Source organism: Saccopteryx leptura, chromosome 3 (assembly GCF_036850995.1).
Source record: "Saccopteryx leptura isolate mSacLep1 chromosome 3, mSacLep1_pri_phased_curated, whole genome shotgun sequence".
In the NCBI taxonomy this organism is placed as follows: Eukaryota; Metazoa; Chordata; class Mammalia; order Chiroptera; family Emballonuridae; genus Saccopteryx; species Saccopteryx leptura.
In genome coordinates, this window is record NC_089505.1 from 76,424,745 (window position 1) to 76,442,850 (window position 18,106).

Sequence of the window (18,106 nt, forward strand, 5' to 3'; positions counted from 1 at the left end):
AAGTTAAATGTTCATGTAGAAAGATTTCAAATTACAAATAAAACCCCACAGGTCTGGATGGCTGAAGAGGGAGAGGGAAAGTAGTGCGATGCTGTTGCAATAGAACTTCAAAGGAAATAGCTGTGATGTCTGTAGCTGAGAATAAAACAAAAAACAGAAAACAAAATTTAAAAATAATTTTTTTATTCATCTTAAGAGTGCTAGAGACAGTCAGGTACATTAATCTGTTACTGCATGTGCCCTGACCAGGCATCAAACCTGCAAACTCTTGGCTTTGGAACGACGCTCCAACCAACCGAGCTATACAGGAATAGATAAAACAAACTTCATTTTCCCCGAGTTCAGCCAGTTTTGCAGCATAGGCACAGGTGCCTGCAATCCACATGCAGCATCAAACTCAGCATCTTGGGTGTTCGTCATGTCCCACCTCGTTCCACAGCCTGCTACTGGGATTCAGGTTTCTTTATGAAGCATCTATTGGGAGTGACAGCACTGTCCTGTGTGCTCACTTCATGCAATGTCAGAAGAACGAGTGACAGGACATCACCTAATATTAAGGTAAAAACGTTGGCAGAGACAAGGCACTGACTTGGATGACATCACTAACAAAAAGTGAGAAATTTTTAACTTAGAGGAGTGGAGGCAGAGACAGACTCCGGCAGGTGTCCTGACTGGGATCCAACTGATAAACCACTAGGGGTTGATGCTCTGCCCAATGGAGGCCCTTGCTCCCTTGCCACCAGAGCCATTTTTCACCAACTGAAGTAGAGACCAGAGAGTCAGCCTCAGCACTGGGGGCCAACTCACTCTAATTGAGCCATGGCTGCAGGAAGAGAGTGAGAGAAACAATAGGCAGACGGGCACTTCTCCTTTCTGTCCTGACTCATAATCAAACCCAGGACATTCACATGCAGGGCCAACATTCTACCACTGAGGCAACAAGCCAGGGCCGAGAATAATTTAAAAACCTGGATATAATGCTGTTATTCTTTAACAGAAATAGAAATATACTAAAGATGAAACTTCGTGTGATCTCTGTGAAATTACCTGCATTTTCCAGTTGACTTCTCTATGCAACTGCATTCTAAAGAAGCCGTTCTTAAAATCTCTAAGCAGGTCATGTAAAATTCCATGACCATAGAAAAAAGAAAAAACTATAGTAGGTTTTTTGTTAAAGTAAAAGAGATAACTGCATAGTGAGTTTCTACAACCAAGAGTCTTAAGTTTGGAGAAAAAATTGTACAGAAATGCAATGTACAAAAACCATTCACATTAGAAATTGGTGAGATTTCTACTTGGCAAGTAACTTACCAGCTTTGTTGAATTACCTATGTTGATGCATTATTTCCCTACCCTTATGAAGACATGCACACACACTTTATTTGTCCTCTTACTCCTGTATTACATCTTCAGGTTACTAATGTATGTAATGCATTTTTGTATATCAAACCATGTAAGTATGTTTATGTTGACTTAGAAAAAAGATACATGAAATAATAGACATGGGCTCAACAGTTAAAAAGAACTTCGTAATTACACTAGAGTGGATTAGTTTTAATTACTAGAATTTGTGAAGCAGAGCACTGTGATACTGGAGGGTGAGCAGCAGTTACAGAAGAGACCACAAGGCAGATAAAACAGACACATGGATGACTCACAAGCCCTGGAGGAACAGCACAGGCTGCCTGAGTCTACCCGTGGAGGCCTCAGCAGAATGCCCAAAGAGAGAAGCAGGACCCAGAGCACAAGCCTTTAATAGGATCCATCTGCAGACTCCTCAGCGTTCTCAAATTAACATTAGATTGTCAAAAATAAACCAAAAAAAGCAAGGATTTGGTAAGTTACACAAAGAACATAGGTAAGGGTGAAACATGGTGACAGCCCTGAGGTGGGAGCAATTCTGTTGCTCACAGGGGTGTTAGTAAGGTTTGCATATCGTGTAAAGCTTTCCCATGTTCTTCATGTGTTACTCCTCTATCCAGTCTTATTGAATGTTGAATAAGATATAATCAGGACAAAGACTTTGGAACATAAACTGCATTAAGGCTTAATTCTCTGATGCTCAGAGGTTTTAACAAAGGTTAAATGTTTTGCCAAATTACTGACATTCTTACTGTTCCTCTCCATGAATTCTGCTATGTTCAGCAGGTTTTCAGCACAGGTAAAAGGCTTTGCCACATACTTTACATTTGCAAGGTGCCTCTGGTATGTATTCTCGTTTAGGAATGTGAAAACAGTCATTTCAGTCTTTGCCACAACCTCCGTATCTGTAAAGCTTTTCTTGATAATGAATTATTGAATGTTTACTAAGATTTTCCTGCTAAGCAAAAATCTTAATACACTACCTACAAATGTAGGATTTCTGTCCAGTAAGATGTTTCTGATGATGAGTGATATTTCAGGACTGGCCAAAGGGTTTGCCACATTCTCTTCGTTTGTAAGGCTTCTCTCCAGAATGAGTCTTCTGATGTCGAGTAAGGTGTGAGGAGCAATTAAAGGCTGTGCCACATTCTCTACATTGATAGGGTTTCTCTCCAGTGTGAACTCTCTGATGTTTAGTAAGACTTGATGAACTTCTAAAGGCTTTGCCACATTCCCTACATTTGTATGGTTTGTCTCCTGTGTGAATTCTTTGATGTATAGTAAGAGCTGAGGAATGGTTAAAGGCTTTGCCACATTGTCTGCATTTGTATGGTTTCTCTCCCGTGTGAATTCTTTGATGTATAGTAAGCTGTAAATTCCAGATAAAGGTTTTTCCACATTCTAAACATTTATGAGTCCTCTCTCCGGTATGAATTCTCTGATGGTTAGTAAGAGTTGAGGAATGGCTAAAGGCTTTGCCACATTCTCTACATTTGTATGGTTTCTCTCCTGTGTGACTTCTTTGATGTATAGTAAGAGTTGAGGATTGCCTAAAGGCTTTGCCACATTCTCTACATTTATATGGTTCCTCTCCTGTGTGAATTCTTTGATGTATAGTAAACTGTGACATCCACATAAAAGCTTTGCCACATTCTAAACATTTATGAAACCTCTCTCCAGTATGAATTCGCTGATGGTTAGCAAGAGTTGAGGATTGGCTAAAAGCTTTACCACATTCTCTACATTTATATGGTTTCTCTCCCGTGTGAATTCTTTGATGTACAGTAAGCTGTGAATTCCACCTAAAGGTTTTGCCACATTCTAAACATTTATGAGACCTCTCTCCAGTATGAATTCTCTTATGGTTAGTAAGAGTTGAAGAATGGCTAAAGTTTTTGCCACATTCTCTGCATTTGTATGGTTTCTCTCCCGTGTGACTTCTTTGATGTACAGTAAGAGCTGAGGATTGCCTAAAGGCTTTGCCACATTCTCTACATTTGTATGGTTTCTCTCCTGTGTGAATTCTTTGATGTATAGTAAGCTGTGAGTTCCACCTAAAGGATTTACCACATTCACTGCATTTGTGAGGTCTCACTGCAGTGTGAATATTTTTCTCATGTAAAGTAAGATATGAATGCCAATTAAATGTTTTACCACATTCTTCATATTCATAAAGTTTTCTGTCACTATGGACTTTCTTTAGTCTATTTACATTCAATATTTCACTGAAAGCTCTGGTACATAAATTATAAGTGTAAGCTACCTCCTCAGTATGAATATTCTTATCTTCAGTATGATTTGAAGATTGCTTAAAAGATTTGAGACTTTTATTTTGTTTGTTTGTTATCTCTACATGAACAACCTGATGAATATTAGAATGTGACATGTGATCAAACAGTTTTCCGTGTTCATAATGGTTCTCTGGAAATGAAGTTTTCTCATTTTGATTACAAACTGATTCTTGTTTAAAGTTTTTCCAATGTTGATTGCATTGATAACTTCTGTCTCCATTATGTGTACTCTGGTAATCATTAAAAATAGAAAGATCTTTAGTGAGAGGTATAGTTTCATTTAACATGTACACTTATTCTCAAATAACTACTCTATGATACATATTAACCCATTTTGTCTGTATAAAATTTGCTCCATAGTTTATGAACATTTCCAACATTGAAATGAAAAAGAACATTACTTCTTGGTAGAAGAATAAGGATTCTTTGTTAAAGACATTGCTAAATTGATCATATTAAGTTTTACATGTGCAATTTGTAAATGTCAGAAATCATTGAAAGTTCAATCTCACCATACATTTAAAACCAATCATATAATTATTTATTCCACAGATTACAGAAGTTTTAGCTTTCCCAGATTTCCTTTTCAGAAATATATAATAGTAAAAAATAGTTTTTTATTTTCATTTTTTTATTTTATTTTTTTATTTTAGTGAGAAGATGGGAGGTAGAGGGACAGATTTCCACATGCTCCCTGACCAGGATCCACCTGGTAAGCCCACCAAGATGCAATGCTCTGTCCATCTGGGACCATTGCTGCATTGCTAAGCAATGAAGCCATTTTTTTAGCATCTGGACAAGAAGCCATAGAGGCATCCTTAGCGCCCTAGGCCTACTCAGTCAACCAATTCCGTCTTGGTTATGAAAGGGGAAGAGAGAGACATAGAGAGAAAGAGATAGACAGGAAAGGAGTGGAGAAGCAGAGAATTTTTATGCCCTGGCTAGATAGCTCAGTTGATTAGAGTATCACCCCAGAGCACAGAGGTTGCTGATTTGATTTCCGGTCAGAGCATATACTGCAGCAGATCAATGTTTCTTTCTCTCTCCACCTCTTTTCCTTCTTTTCTTTCACTAAAATCAATGCAATAAGTGTTCTTTTTCTTTTTTGAGAGAGGCAGGGAGACAGACAGGAACATCAATCTGCTCCTGTATAAGCCTTGACCAGAGAATTGAACCAGCAACATCTGTGCTTCAGAATGACTCTCCCAACAACCGACTTCTCCAGGCTGGGCTTAATTTCTTCTTCATTTTCAGAGAGACAGAGAGAAGCGGGGAGAGAGAAAGAAGAAAGGGAAGCATTCCTTCGTTGTTAAAACCTGTTGCCCACTTACTGTTTTTCCTTTGTGTCTTTACCAGGAATGAAATCCACAAACTTGTTGTTTCAGTATGACATCTTAACCACCTGAGTGGTTAACAGGCAGTTAAATAAACATTTCAAATATTAAAAATAATAACTGTCCCACCATGGCCAAAACCCACCATTGGTTTTACTGTCATCCCAGTATACAAAGGTCACAGGCTCAATTCCTGGTCAGGGCACATATAAGAAAAGATAAATGTTTCTGTCTGTCACAGTCTCTCTCTCCCCATTTCTTTCCAAATAAATAACAACAAAAAATAATTTCCCCAGGTTAGTGCTGTACATATGAACATCCGTTTTTCTCATCACTCTTCCTAAAATTGCAAGGCTTTGATTAAATGTACATTATGAAAACCACACCTTCCATATCTTACCAGTATTATTTTAGAGAAGAAATCTTCTATTCCTGTCTTTCGTAACAAGGTCTCATTGTCTTCAGAGGGCATAGCTGAAAGATACAAAGTTAATGTTCAGTTAAAATGGACAACCCAACAGTTATTGACAAAATTACATTTTAAGTACTCCAAAGGCATTAAGAGTTCAAAGCAAGACCAAGAATGGAAACAATGAAAAAAGATCAATCACATCAGAGAGGAATGAAAACTTACTTTCATTACAAACAATATCTGTTGAAACAGCTAAGCACAAAATGGTGCTATGATAAAAAAAATTCCAATTACCAGTTTCTTATCAAGAAGCACAGAAATAATGCCAATGTATGTTCCATGAACAGCCGTTTTGCTTCTTCCAAAAAGACTGTTTTGCATGACACAAAAGTGACAAAGGCATGGCAGTACATGGTGAATGCACTGTAAAGAGTACTTTAAAAAAAAAGGAGCAGTTGTTCAAACAATCAGAGACTGCAGCACCAAAGACACAGCAAAACCAGAAACAGCATGACCAGTGGTGCAGTGGATAGTGTCAACCTGGAATGCTGAGGTATCAGGTCACAATCCCTGAGGTCTGTAGCCTGAGCATGAGCTCATTTGGTTTGAGCACAGGCTCAAAAGTTTAAGACCAAGGTCACCAAGGCTGACCAGGTGGTGGCACAATGAATAGAGTTTCAGCCTGAGATGCTGATGATCCAGGTTCAAAACCCCAATGTTGCTGGCTAGAGTGCAAGTACACCAGTTTGACTGTGAGGTCACTGGCTTAAGAGTGTGGGCATGTCTATGGTCCCCATTAAATGGTCACTGGCATGAATCCAAGGTCACTGGCTTGAGCAAGGAGTCAGTGGCTCAGATGGAGCTCCCTGTCAAGGCACAGATGAGAAAGCAATCAATGAACTAGGGTGCTGCAATTACGAGTTGACATTTTTCATCTCTCTCCCTTCCTGACTGTCCCTCTCTCTCTCTGTAGGGCCAGTGGCCCTCACCATGGGCATGCATATTCTCACTGGATCCAGGCAGATGGTAAAGAAACTATGGAGCTAGAAAATGGTGGACCATTCTGTTTATTAAAGTCTAATAACAGAAAACGAGCAAACAGACCGCTTCCCTCAGTGTTCTCAAGCCCCGCCCACCTCCAGACTCACCTACATCACAGGCCAACAGCCTCAGCGGGGCTCCCAAGGCCCTCAGTACGTGATCTAGATCTCTCTCTCCTCTCTCTCTCTCTCTCTCTCTCTCTCTCTCTCTACTTTCTATCAAAACAGGCTGTGGGGGAAAAAAATCCCTTTTCCAGAAAACAATCTCAAACAATGGTCCCTCCCCAAGCAGAAAGGCAACTTGCAATTTGCAATTGGTTGCCTTGAGGGCAAGCACCCACAGCCATCCACAGACTACACAAAAGGCAATGCCCTGCATCAATGCAAAATACAAGTGAGCACACCTAACTCTCCTGTTTCACACTTGAAATATATTGATTTGCCCAACATCCTCTCACTACAACAGAAGAAAAATAGTAGTATGAAGGTTGTGGGCTCAAGCATGGCATCATGATTCCATGGTAACTAGCTTGAGTCCAAGGTCACTGGCTTGAGCAAGGGGTCACTGTCTCAGCTGGAGCCCCTCAGTCAAAGCACATATGAGAAGCAGTCAGTAAACAACTTAAGTGACTCTACAATGAGTTGATGCTTGTCATCTCTCTCCTTTGCTATCACTCTTGGTAAAGTAAACAAAATAAGGTACAGTGTCATCTTAAAACAAAACAAAAGGGTCATCTTAAAACAAAGAAAAAAATATCAAGAATGTGAATATAAACATGAAGAAATAAATGGATGATAAAAAATGATGAAACCTTAGCATTTGCAAAAGCATGGACACACATAGAAGGTATTGTGCTAAGTGAAATAAAACTGGCAGAGAAACACATGTACCGTATGATGTCAGTTATATGTGGAATCTAAAGACCAATATAAATGCATCAACAACAACAAACAGACTCACAGGTACAGTGAACAGAATGATAGTGGCCAGAGAGCGGGGAGTTTAAAGACTGGGTCAAAAAAATAAAGCAATTGACAAAAACACACTGGTAATTAAAGGATGGTACAGGAATGTAAAAGGCAGCATAGGAAATATAGTATTTAATACTGTAATAACTATGTTGGGTCCTGGAAATATCACAGGGAACACTTTTAGATTTTGTACAGTATATAAGGTCTAACCACTATCCTAACCAGTATCCTGTACATCTGAAACTAGTTCAAATTAATATTGAATTTAAAAAATGCAAACTAAGAACAGAAAATTTATCTCCAGAATTTTGAAAATTACTTAAAAGTTCCAGTGACAGCTGGCCAGAACTAGGGCTATGTTCCAGTGGTAGAACATCAGCCCAGCATGTGGAAGTCCCAGGTTCGATTCCCAACCAGGGCACACAGGAAAAGTGCCCATCTGCTTCTTTACCCTTCCCCCCTCTCCTTCCTCTCTCTCTCTCTCTTCCCCTCCTGCATCCAAGTCTCCATTAGAGCCAAGCCTCAGATGGGCAGAGCATCGCACCCTAGTGGGCTTGCCGGGTGGATCCTGGTTGAGCACACACAGGGGTCCATCTCCCTGTCTCCCAGCCTCTCACTTCAGAAAAATAAAAAATAAAAAAGTTCCAGCGATAAAAAATCCTTTTATAGAACTATAATTTATAACTGAGTGTACCCTCAAACAGCAAAAAGTTTGCATTATGACATTATAGAGCAGAAAAATTTCTCAGACAATGAATGCATTTAAATCATTCAAAAATAATACTCAAGTATAACTGTAACAAAGACATTTAAATGACAGGAGAAATTTTTTATGTTTCAATGTATTTTAGCTACTCTTATGTGTAGATAATCCACTTAAAATATATATTTGTTTCTAAATAAACAATTCAAAAGTTATAAAATATGGAAAGACTGAACTTTATAAACATTTCAGATTAAGTATCCCATGATAAAAAAAACATGCTGAGAAGGCAATGAAAAACCTCATTGTTTTTCCCTGCAGTAAACTTGAATTAAGGAACAAAGCCACTTCTTAAATATAAATTGCCCAATAATGCTGTATCCCACCTCTTACCAAAGCAAAACGTCCTGCACGTTGTACCAGCACTTGTGAATGCAAAAGCACAAATATGAGCAAGATCTCATCAGAAAGTGGAAACAGAAAAGGACAATGTCCCAAGCAGCTCTCAACTGCACAAGTGCAGAATGACAGTGATGATAAAATTAGGTAACAGTGGACACTTTCCCACCTGCTGGACAATAACCTAAGGTCGCCTATGGCAGTAATTTACTGAAGGACTCTGAGACACATAGAGACATGAAATTACTCTAATGTAGACAATTAAGAAATACAGGCTGGAATTATTTTATTTTCTTCATTTTGAGGTGAGAAGAGGGGAGAGAAAGACCATGCACTGATGAAACACACCTGAAAACCCCCGTCAGCGGCCATGCGCCCAAAGTGACCTAATTTTAGTGCCTGAGGTAGAGACACCACAGAGCCATACTCAGCACCCAGGGACAACACACTGAAACAAATTAAGTCGTGGCTACAGGAGGCAAAGGGAGAGAGAAAGAAAGACGGAGGAAGGGGAGGGCGCAGAATCAGATGGTTCCTTCCCCTGTATACCCTGAATGGTATCAAACCCAGAATGAACAACAACACAGCCAAGCTGATGCTCTTCCACTGAGCAAAACTGCCAGGAACACTACAAAAGTTTTTAATGATAGTTTATACTAAGCAAAAGAACATTTTTAAATAAAAAAAGAAGAATTAGATTTTCGTACTTTGCGGAGGTGCCAGATGCTGTGATGAAACCACTGAGTCTATACTCTGTAGGGTCTTGAGGGAAACCTCCACGGGATTAGAAATGACAAACCTAAAAACATGACATCTGTCCCCAGGGTTCCTGAGATTTCTGCACCCAGTTTCAGGATCTCAACCACCTCCTTCAAAAACTCCAAATGAGAATAAACAGCTTATCATACAATTCCTCAGCTACTTGTACAAGTTTTTCCAGGTCCCCAAAGCAACGGAAAAGGAGCCAGACCACAGAGGCCCTCACAGTCCAAGGGGAGGACCCCACCCCCACCGCTAATGTGATGACGGAGGTCACTGGAGCAAAAGCAGAGTCCCGAGAGGACGCAGGAGCACGGGACGTGTTGGAGACCAGCTGTCCCTCTATGACAACAGGGATACACCTGGGCCTCTCACAGCCCTTTCCACTGCAGCAGCTTCCCAACCACACTGTAAGGTCTGGCCTCCTCCATGACCTTTAGATCTCTCACCTGTGTCACCTGCCTCCTCATCCCACCTGCCTGGCTAGAAGGATATTTTCTTTTTCCTTCACATCCCGGCATTCCTACATTTGCTCCAAAAAGAGGGCCAGGACTGACTTACAGAAAGCAAGACATACTTATTTAAAAAGGGAACATGAGTTTTGAAATAGATTCTCCAATTTCTAATTCATTTTGTGCCCAGGTGAGAAGATATGGTACAATGTTATAATGTTCTAGAAAATAACTTTCCAAAATACTGTTTTCTGATAGCCCTTAATTATTCTAGACAACATGTAAGTTTTCAAACATTGAATTCTGATTAATGTACATCATGATGCCTTTGTTTCTATACCAGCAAACTCCCATATTTGCTTCGTGAGGAAAGAACTCTGAAATCTACCCTGGAAGGCAGAAGCTTCCACATGATGTTTCCCTTATTTAGAAAAACAAAACCCTAAGGTGGAGAATAAACTCAGGAAGGAAGTCATCCTCACCCAGGGAGACCAGGTTCCTGTAGTTCTCCAACATCACATCCATGTACAGTTTCCGCTGAGCTGGGTCCAGGCATTCCCACTCCTCCTGAGAGAAATCTACGGCCACATCCCTGAAGTTTAATCGTTTCTGAAAGAAAGGACATATTACCTATAACATCCACGGTCCTACTTAATAACGTCATCTAACATGAAAACACAGAAGTGGTTTTGTCCAAGAAGGAAATAACCCAGGAAATTCATTTTCACCCAGCAATATATTTTTTTTTCTGTGTGTGTGAGAAAGAGACAGGGACACACAAACTAGTCTGAGAGAAAACAGAAGCATCAACTCCCAGTTGTGGCCTTTTAGTTGTTCATTGAAGGATTTTTGTCTTTGTTTTTTTTACAGAGACGAAGAGAGTCAGAGAGAGGAATAGATAGGGACAGACAGACAGGAACGGAGAAAAATGAGAAGCATCAATCATCAGTTTTTTTTTGCGACACCTTAGTTGTTTATTGATTGCTTTCTCATATGTGCCTTGACCGCATGCCTTCAGCAGACCGAGTAACCCCTTGCTCGAGCCAGCAACCTAAGGTCCAAGCTGGTGAGCTTTTTGCTCAAACCAGATGAGCCCGCACTCAAGTTGGTGACCTCGGGGTCTCAAACCTGGGTCCTCGGCATCCCAGTCCAACGCTCTATCCACTGCGCCACCACCTGGTCAGGCTGAATGTGTTTTCACACATGCCTTGACCCATAGAAGGTGCATTTCCTTAATTCTGACCCACAATCTGATCCTTTAGCCACATGAACCTAATGCCTACTTTCCCTTTTTCACTGACACCTGAGCCTCTGACTCATCCCCACAGGGATGTTGGACATGGGTGCCCACACAGGTTGATCTGTCATAAAGGAATGTAGCAGGTAACTGAAACTGACAAATTCAAAGTGGGAACTGTTCAGGCCCTCAGAAAGCTTGGATGGATAGAATGCACAAAAGCCTCTGGAACAAAGAAAGGTATATAAGCTGCCGACGTTGACAATAAAATAAGAAATTGCTTCAGTAGGACGAACTTCAGAAGTAGAGAATTAAAGGTTGAAGGTCCTAAATCCACTGAAGTTAGGAGGAAAAGCAAACACAGCCTCTGAGCAGGACACATCGCTTACCTGAGAAGCAGCCATTCTGTCCTTGTCCTGCTTGTTTTTTCAGGTGACAGTATGTTGAGGAGTCAAGTCTGCATTTGGAGAATGTGCCACCACAGGTGTCCACACAGCCCCTCTATCCACTTCCACCACACTCACAGACAGAAGGACCTGGAAATGCTGAGAAGGCCACACACTCCTGTCCTTTCTCACTGGAGTCAGACAAAACTGCTCCTACAGGGAGACCACACTGTATTATTTTCCTGTCTTCACCTGTCTGTCCTCCCTCAGACGTCCACACATTCCCTCAGCAATGAGAATGGGCGCTGCTCTCCTGAATGCCAAACCCGACACAACACCCTGTCACCTCCCCTGACCGTCCCTGCTCCCCACTCTCACTAATGCATCCCGGATGCTCTCCTCTCTGGAGCATGTCTGCCCCCCCCACACTCACTTTTGCCTGTTTCCTAAGATCTGAGGGCTCCTCTTTTGCCTCTGCAACTTCCTCCCTGAATCCACTTCTACTTTGTGACTTTTAAATAAACTTTCTCTTCTAAAAATCAAGTATATTCAGGAACTTTCCTGCGAATTCCTGGGCTCCCCTTAGAATCACTTGGAGCAGCTCATTAAAACAACAGTGATGCTCCACCCAGAGCAGCTCTCCCAAGTCTGTGGGAGAGGGCTCAGACAATGTCCTTCCTTCAAATTCCTCAAGCGATCTAATCCAAAATAAGTGGAAACAGTTTAGCATAAATAAGCATGCAGGACCCTTGAAGGCAAGGATCCCACGCTAAGCTGTGGTTCTGCAGGTCTGCAGTGGGGCCCAGGATATGGCATCTTTATCTAGGTCCCTGTGGTGCCTGCATTGCTCCCTCAGAGCTGTTTTCAGCAGCACTGGCTAAAGGGTAGTGGATCCTGCACAGCTCATACTTCTGGATACTGTGAGAGCTTGGGACTAGAACTTCTAGAAAGACCTGTTTCCAAGTCAAAATTCCTTTTTTTTCCAGGAAATTACAGGAATTATTTTATTTATTTATTTTTTTGTATTTTTCTGAAGCTGGAAACGGGGAGAGACAGTCAGACAGACTCCCGCATTTGCCCAACTGGGATCCACCCGGCACGCCCACCAGGGGGCGATGCTCTGCCCCTGGGGGGGGGGGGGTCGCTCTGCCATGACCAGAGCCACTCTAGCGACCAGAGCCACTCTAGCGCCTGGGGCAGAGGCCAAGGAGCCATCCCCAGCGCCCGGGCCATCTTTGCTCCAATGGAGCCTTGGCTGCGGGAGGGGAAGAGAGAGACAGAGAGGAAGGGGGGGGGGGAGAAGCATATGGGCGCTTCTCCTATGTGCCCTGGCCGGGAATCGAACCCGGGTCCCCCGCACACCAGGCCGACGCTCTACCGCTGAGCCAACCGGCCAGGGCCAGGAATTATTTTAAAAACAAAAAATAGTGAACAGAGGTTTTGAGGCTGAAAACATAGGAAAAAAGTTAGCTATAAAAAATTTGTACATCAACTTGAACAATGAATAAACAGGCTCTGTAAGAACGAACTTTCAGGTCCTTCAGTGTTTTCAGAATGGACAAGAGGGTGTTGAGGAGAACAGCTTCTTGGTGTCACAGTCACTAATTCAAAAAAAGCTGCTGGACATTAGACAAACTCACGACACCAAGTTCTACCTGTTAAGATCATAGACATCCTTACCAACTGCACACTGAAATAGCCTAATATATACTGCTCACAAAGATTAGGGGATATGCCTGACCTGCAGTGGTGCAGTGGGTAAAAGCCTTGACCTGGAACACTGAGGTCGCTGGTTCGAAACCCCAGGCTTCCCTGCTCAAGGCACATATGGGAGTTGATGCCTTCTGCTCCTCCCTCCCTTCTCTCTCTGTCTCCTCTCTCTAAAATGAATAAATAAAATCTTTAAAAAATAGATAAATATTAAAAAAAAAAGATTAGGGGATATTTCAAAATGAATATGAAGCGATAAAATATCACCTAATTTTTGTGAGAATAGCTTACTATGTACCAATGGATGTTTCAAATATGACAAGACAGTAGAAAGGATGCGGGGCTTAGTGTAAAAGACAATATATTTAAAGAAAAATTATATGGAATCTTTTTTTTTGCAACAGAGAGATGGAGAGAGGAAGGGACACAAAGAGTAAGGAAAAGAGATGAGGAGCATTAATTCTTTCTTGTGGCACCTAAGTTGTTCACTGTTTAATTTTTCATATGTACCTTGAAGTAGGGGAGGCAAGGAAGCTTTCGGCCAAGCCAGCGACCTTTGGGCTCAAACCAGTGACCATGAGGTTACGTCTATGATCCTAAGCTCCAGCTGGGGAACCCACACTCAAGCCAGCAACATTGTTGTTTTGAACCTGGGTCTTCAGAGTCCCAGGCAGTCGCTCTATCCACTGGGCCACTGCACTGTCAAGTGGATTCATTTTTAATGCAATGATTTCTCTGGTTTCCTGACCAGGCAGTGGCACAGTGGAGAAAGTATCAGATTGGGATGCAGAGGACCCAGGTTCAAAAACCTGAGGTCGCCGGTTTGAGCAAGGGGTCAACCAGATTGAGTATGGGGTCACCAATTTGAGCGTGGTATCATAGACAAGACCTTATGGTCGCTGGCTTGAGCAAGGAGTCGTTCACCCTGCTGTAGCAATCAATGAACATCTAAGGTACCACAACGAAGAATTGATGCTTCTCATCTCTTTACCTTCCTGTCTGTCTGTTCCTATCTGTCCCTCTTTCTGACTCTTTCTCTGGCACACACACACACACACACACACACAATAATAATAATAATAATAATAATAATAATAATTTCTATGGTCAAAGTTTTAAGAAGTTGAATCTGTCTCATATTGAGCAAAGAATATTGGCCCTGGCCAGTAGGCTCAGTGATAGAGCATCAATACAGTGTGCGGAAGTCCTGGGTTCAATTCCCGGTCAGTGCACACAGGAGAAGTGACCACCTGCTTCTTCACTACTCCCCCTTCTCTCTCTCTTCCCTTCCTATAGCCATGGCTCAAAAAGTTTGAGCAGGCCCTGGCCGGTTGGCTCCGCGGTAGAGCGTCGGCCTGGCGTGCGGGGGACCTGGGATCAATTCCCGGCCAGGGCATATAGGAGAGGCGCCCATTTGCTTCTCCACCCCCCCTCCTTCCTCTCTGTCTCTCTCTTCCCCTCCCACAGCCGGGGCTCCACTGGAGCAGAGATGGCCCGGGCGCTGGGGATGGCTCCTTGGCCTCTGCCCCAGGCGCTAGAGTGGCTCTGGTCACGGCAGAGTGATGCCCCGAGGGGCAGACCATCGCCCCCTGGTGTGCAGAGCCTCCTCCGGGTGCCAGGTGGATCCCGGTAGCATGCGGGAGTCTGTCTGACTGTCTCTCCCCGTTTCCAGTTTCAGAAAAATACAAAAAAAAAAAAAGTTTGAGCAAGTTGGCTGGGAGTGCTGAGGATGGCTCAATGGCATGGCCTCAGGTGCTAAGAAAGTTCAGGTGCCACGCAACTGAGCATCACCGCAGGGGTTTTGCACAGTGGATCCCTGTTGGGGTTCTGGTAGGAGTCTGTGTTTGCCTCTCCTCTCACTTAATAAAAAATAAAGAATATTAGACACCGGTTATGAGATATCATCAATATCTGTTTCAGAAGTTAATGACTATTTACAGGAAGGCAGATATTCAACAGCCTAAGATTTATCTCAATAAATTTTTCAGAAAAGGAATTCAATGTGAAATGTCGAATGAAAAAGGTGAATCTATTGGGGAAAAAACCCACAATTCTTGAATATTTCTCAAAAAAGCATCACAAGTTCACAGTCATTTCTTGTTCCAGATCCCCTTCGTCTTGCCATCGCAGGAGATGAGAAGCTGACCTACTGAATACAATCTCACATTTGGGAGTGAACAGGGGATGGAACTGCAAGCAAATGATTATAAAATTCACAAGCTCTATAAACTTAAAATTTGAAATTCTCTTTCAATTCTTTTCATATAAAACAATCCAACAACCATTAAATAGATTATAAAGCCACAGGCCTAGTATATCACAACATAATCATGCACATCCTGCCAGTTCACCATTCAGCAGGTCCGGTTTCCCCATCTTCCTGCTTCTATGTACTTCTGTGTATGGGTCTGTGTGTTTATTCCCTGCCTCTCTGCACCTTCGTCCTTACCTGTGTTTCTCCTTCCGTCTTCCCTGCTCTTTCTCCCCTTTTCTCTATTTCAGTCTCAACACTTGTTCCGAGAAACTCTTGAAATCTATCTTCAGATGCTTTATCTCCACAATATCTGTGATTGTTCCCATCACTATGGGTGCCTGTCAGCATCTTTCTCCTTCCTCCCCACACAGGGCCCTGTCCCAATTGTTTCCCTTGTTTATCTTCTTGTACCCCCACCCCCCACCCACCCCGCCGCCACAAGCTGAATCAGAGCTGTTTGTCCTTCGGCTCCCTCATCCCTAAACCTCCCCTTTCTGTCCCTACTCGCCCCCCAGCTCTCCTTTTCTGGGCCACTCCCTCCTTCTGAAGTGCCCCGTCCTGCGCCCCCACTTCAGCTCCCCAGCCCCCCTCCCTGCGCCCTTCTCTCGGGCCCCTTCCTCTCCAAGGGGTTTCTCCCCTTTCTTCCCCTCGCGCTCCTCTCCCCGGTTATTGTCACTCTCCCCGTCGCGGTCCCGTCCCCCGGCACCCCCACGTGACCGTCTCTTCATGGCCCCTCACTGACCTCTCCTCCCCTCCCGTGTCTCTCTCCGTCCCCTGACCCCTCCCAGCCCCGCTCGGCGCGTCCCCGGGGCCCCTTCGCTGTCGCCGCTCCCGCACAGCCCTCCCCGCGTGGGGCCGGGGGCTCTTCTGGGGACCCCGCGTCCTCGCCCCGAATCCCTACCCCAAGGAGAGTGTGCTCTTTCTGGACCTGGGCCTCTTATTAAATGGGGTGGGGTCTCAGGAGGGGGTCCGCAGGTCCCCAAGCGGGGGAGGGGGCAGTCCGGGCTCTACGGGCGAGAGAGGCCCGGGGGGGGGGGGGGGGCGCACACTGTCCATCTCCAGCGCTCGCGTCCGTCTCCCGGGACTTTAAAGAGCGCGGGGGGTGAAGGGGCTGCCCCCTCGGGACCGAGACAGAAAACCCCGCGGCAGGGGGGTCCCACGCCCGATGGCGGGGGGGACACGGGCGGGGGGGCCTCAGAGTTTCCCCGGAAACCGACGCGGAGCCCCCGCCCGGCAGCGAAGCGGGCAGGCTCGGAGTCTCTCACCGGGACTCCGCACTCACCGCTGGGGGCTCGGGAGCGGGGCTCTCGGCGTCCGCAGCGACCCTCAGGCTCCCGGCGTGCAGGAATGGAGACCGGGAGGGTCAGGTTTAAACCGGGAAGACCGTCTCCAGATCCCGCGAGACCTTCACTGCAGCGGCTTACGGGGCGGGGAATAAAGGCTGCGCCCTTGCGTTGCCTCTAAAACTCCGGGGAGGGACCGCCTACTATGTGCTTCCAACTGCGGACAGGGCCTTAATGCTGGCCAATCAGGAGGGGAGACAGCGGACAAAAAAGAAAACGTGAGGTGCCGCAACCTGTGGTGTTTTGGGTTCCTCTCCACATTTCTCACCGGTGATAACTCGTTCTTGGTGTAATGCGAGTGACCGCCGCCATTGAGGCCTGCCAGATGCAGGTTCACATTGGATTAGGGCAGATGGTGAAAGAATTGTGGAGCCAGAAAGTGGTGGGCCAATCCGATTATTAAACTCTCACAACCACGGATGAGCAAACGGTGGGAACACCACCTCTCTTTCTCTCATCCCAGGACCTTAGCAGTCTCAGCACTCCCCAAAAAGGCTGTGCAGAAATCTCAGGGCCCCCAAGCTCCTCAGCACGAGAGAGAGAGAGATATCATTTAGATATAGATAAATAGATATCTCAACTCTCCAGCCAGAACAGGCTGGGGGAAAAAAATCATCTTGCAAATAATAGCAATCGCCCCTCCCTACCAGGGCAGGCAGTTTTCAGTTTGCAATCTGCTGCCCTGAGGGCAAACGCCTAGAGCCTTCCATACACTACACACACACATGGCTCTGCCTCAATTTAAGCAGGCAACCCTAAAAAAAAACAACACCTGTTTACCCACCAGTTGGTCGCTGATTTTGACTAAGGTAATGTTCAGTAAGACTTAAATATCATTAATTATAAAATTTGTATGGTTTTCCCAAAAAAGTTAATATAATGATTGTGGTAAGGTGCCAAAGAACTGTAAAACTTAGTATTGGCAACGCCATTTTAAAAAGGAAAAGTCAGGCTTTGAAAGAATAGGGGTTATCAAAGAACTTTCTTTCCCTCTTAATAAGAGATAATATTTGCATATCCTACACTGATTTTAATTCTTCCTCCCTTCCTGGAGTCCTGAGAGTGGCATTTACCTCTAGAGCAGTGGTAGTCAACCTGGTCCCTACCGCCCACTAGTGGGCGGTCCAGCTTTCATGGTGGGCAGTAGCAGAGCAACCAAAGTATAAATGAAAAGATAGATTTAACTATAGTAAGTTGTTTTATAAAGATTTATTCTGCCAAACTTAGCGAAAATCTGACATAAAGTACTTGGTAAGTAATTATTATTATATGCTTTAACTTGCTGTAACTCTGCTTTATAATTTTATAAAGTAAAATTACTTCCCTACTTTTTAAATCACCATTACTGTGGAACCAGTGGGCGCGTTAGAAAATTTTACTACTAACAGAGAAATAAAAATGACCTACCGGTAGGTATAAAAAGGTTAACTACTTCTGCTCTAGACAAAGGAA

The 18,106-nt window shown here is 43.8% G+C and overlaps 1 protein-coding gene across 1 annotated transcript; it reads right to left on the bottom strand.

The window, feature by feature from the left end:
• Positions 1–628: 628 nt before the first annotated feature.
• On the bottom strand, positions 629–16,727 carry LOC136399348 (zinc finger protein 420-like). The gene is made up of 5 exons (XM_066374429.1): positions 16,594–16,727; positions 11,351–11,560; positions 10,207–10,333; positions 5,388–5,461; positions 629–3,883 (listed from the first exon to the last, which is right to left on the bottom strand). The coding sequence occupies exons 2-5, from the start codon at positions 11,363–11,365 to the stop codon at positions 2,399–2,401; spliced, it is 1,701 nt and encodes a 566-aa protein (XP_066230526.1). The 5' UTR covers positions 11,366–11,560; positions 16,594–16,727; the 3' UTR covers positions 629–2,398.
• Between the last annotated feature and the right edge of the window lie 1,379 nt (positions 16,728–18,106).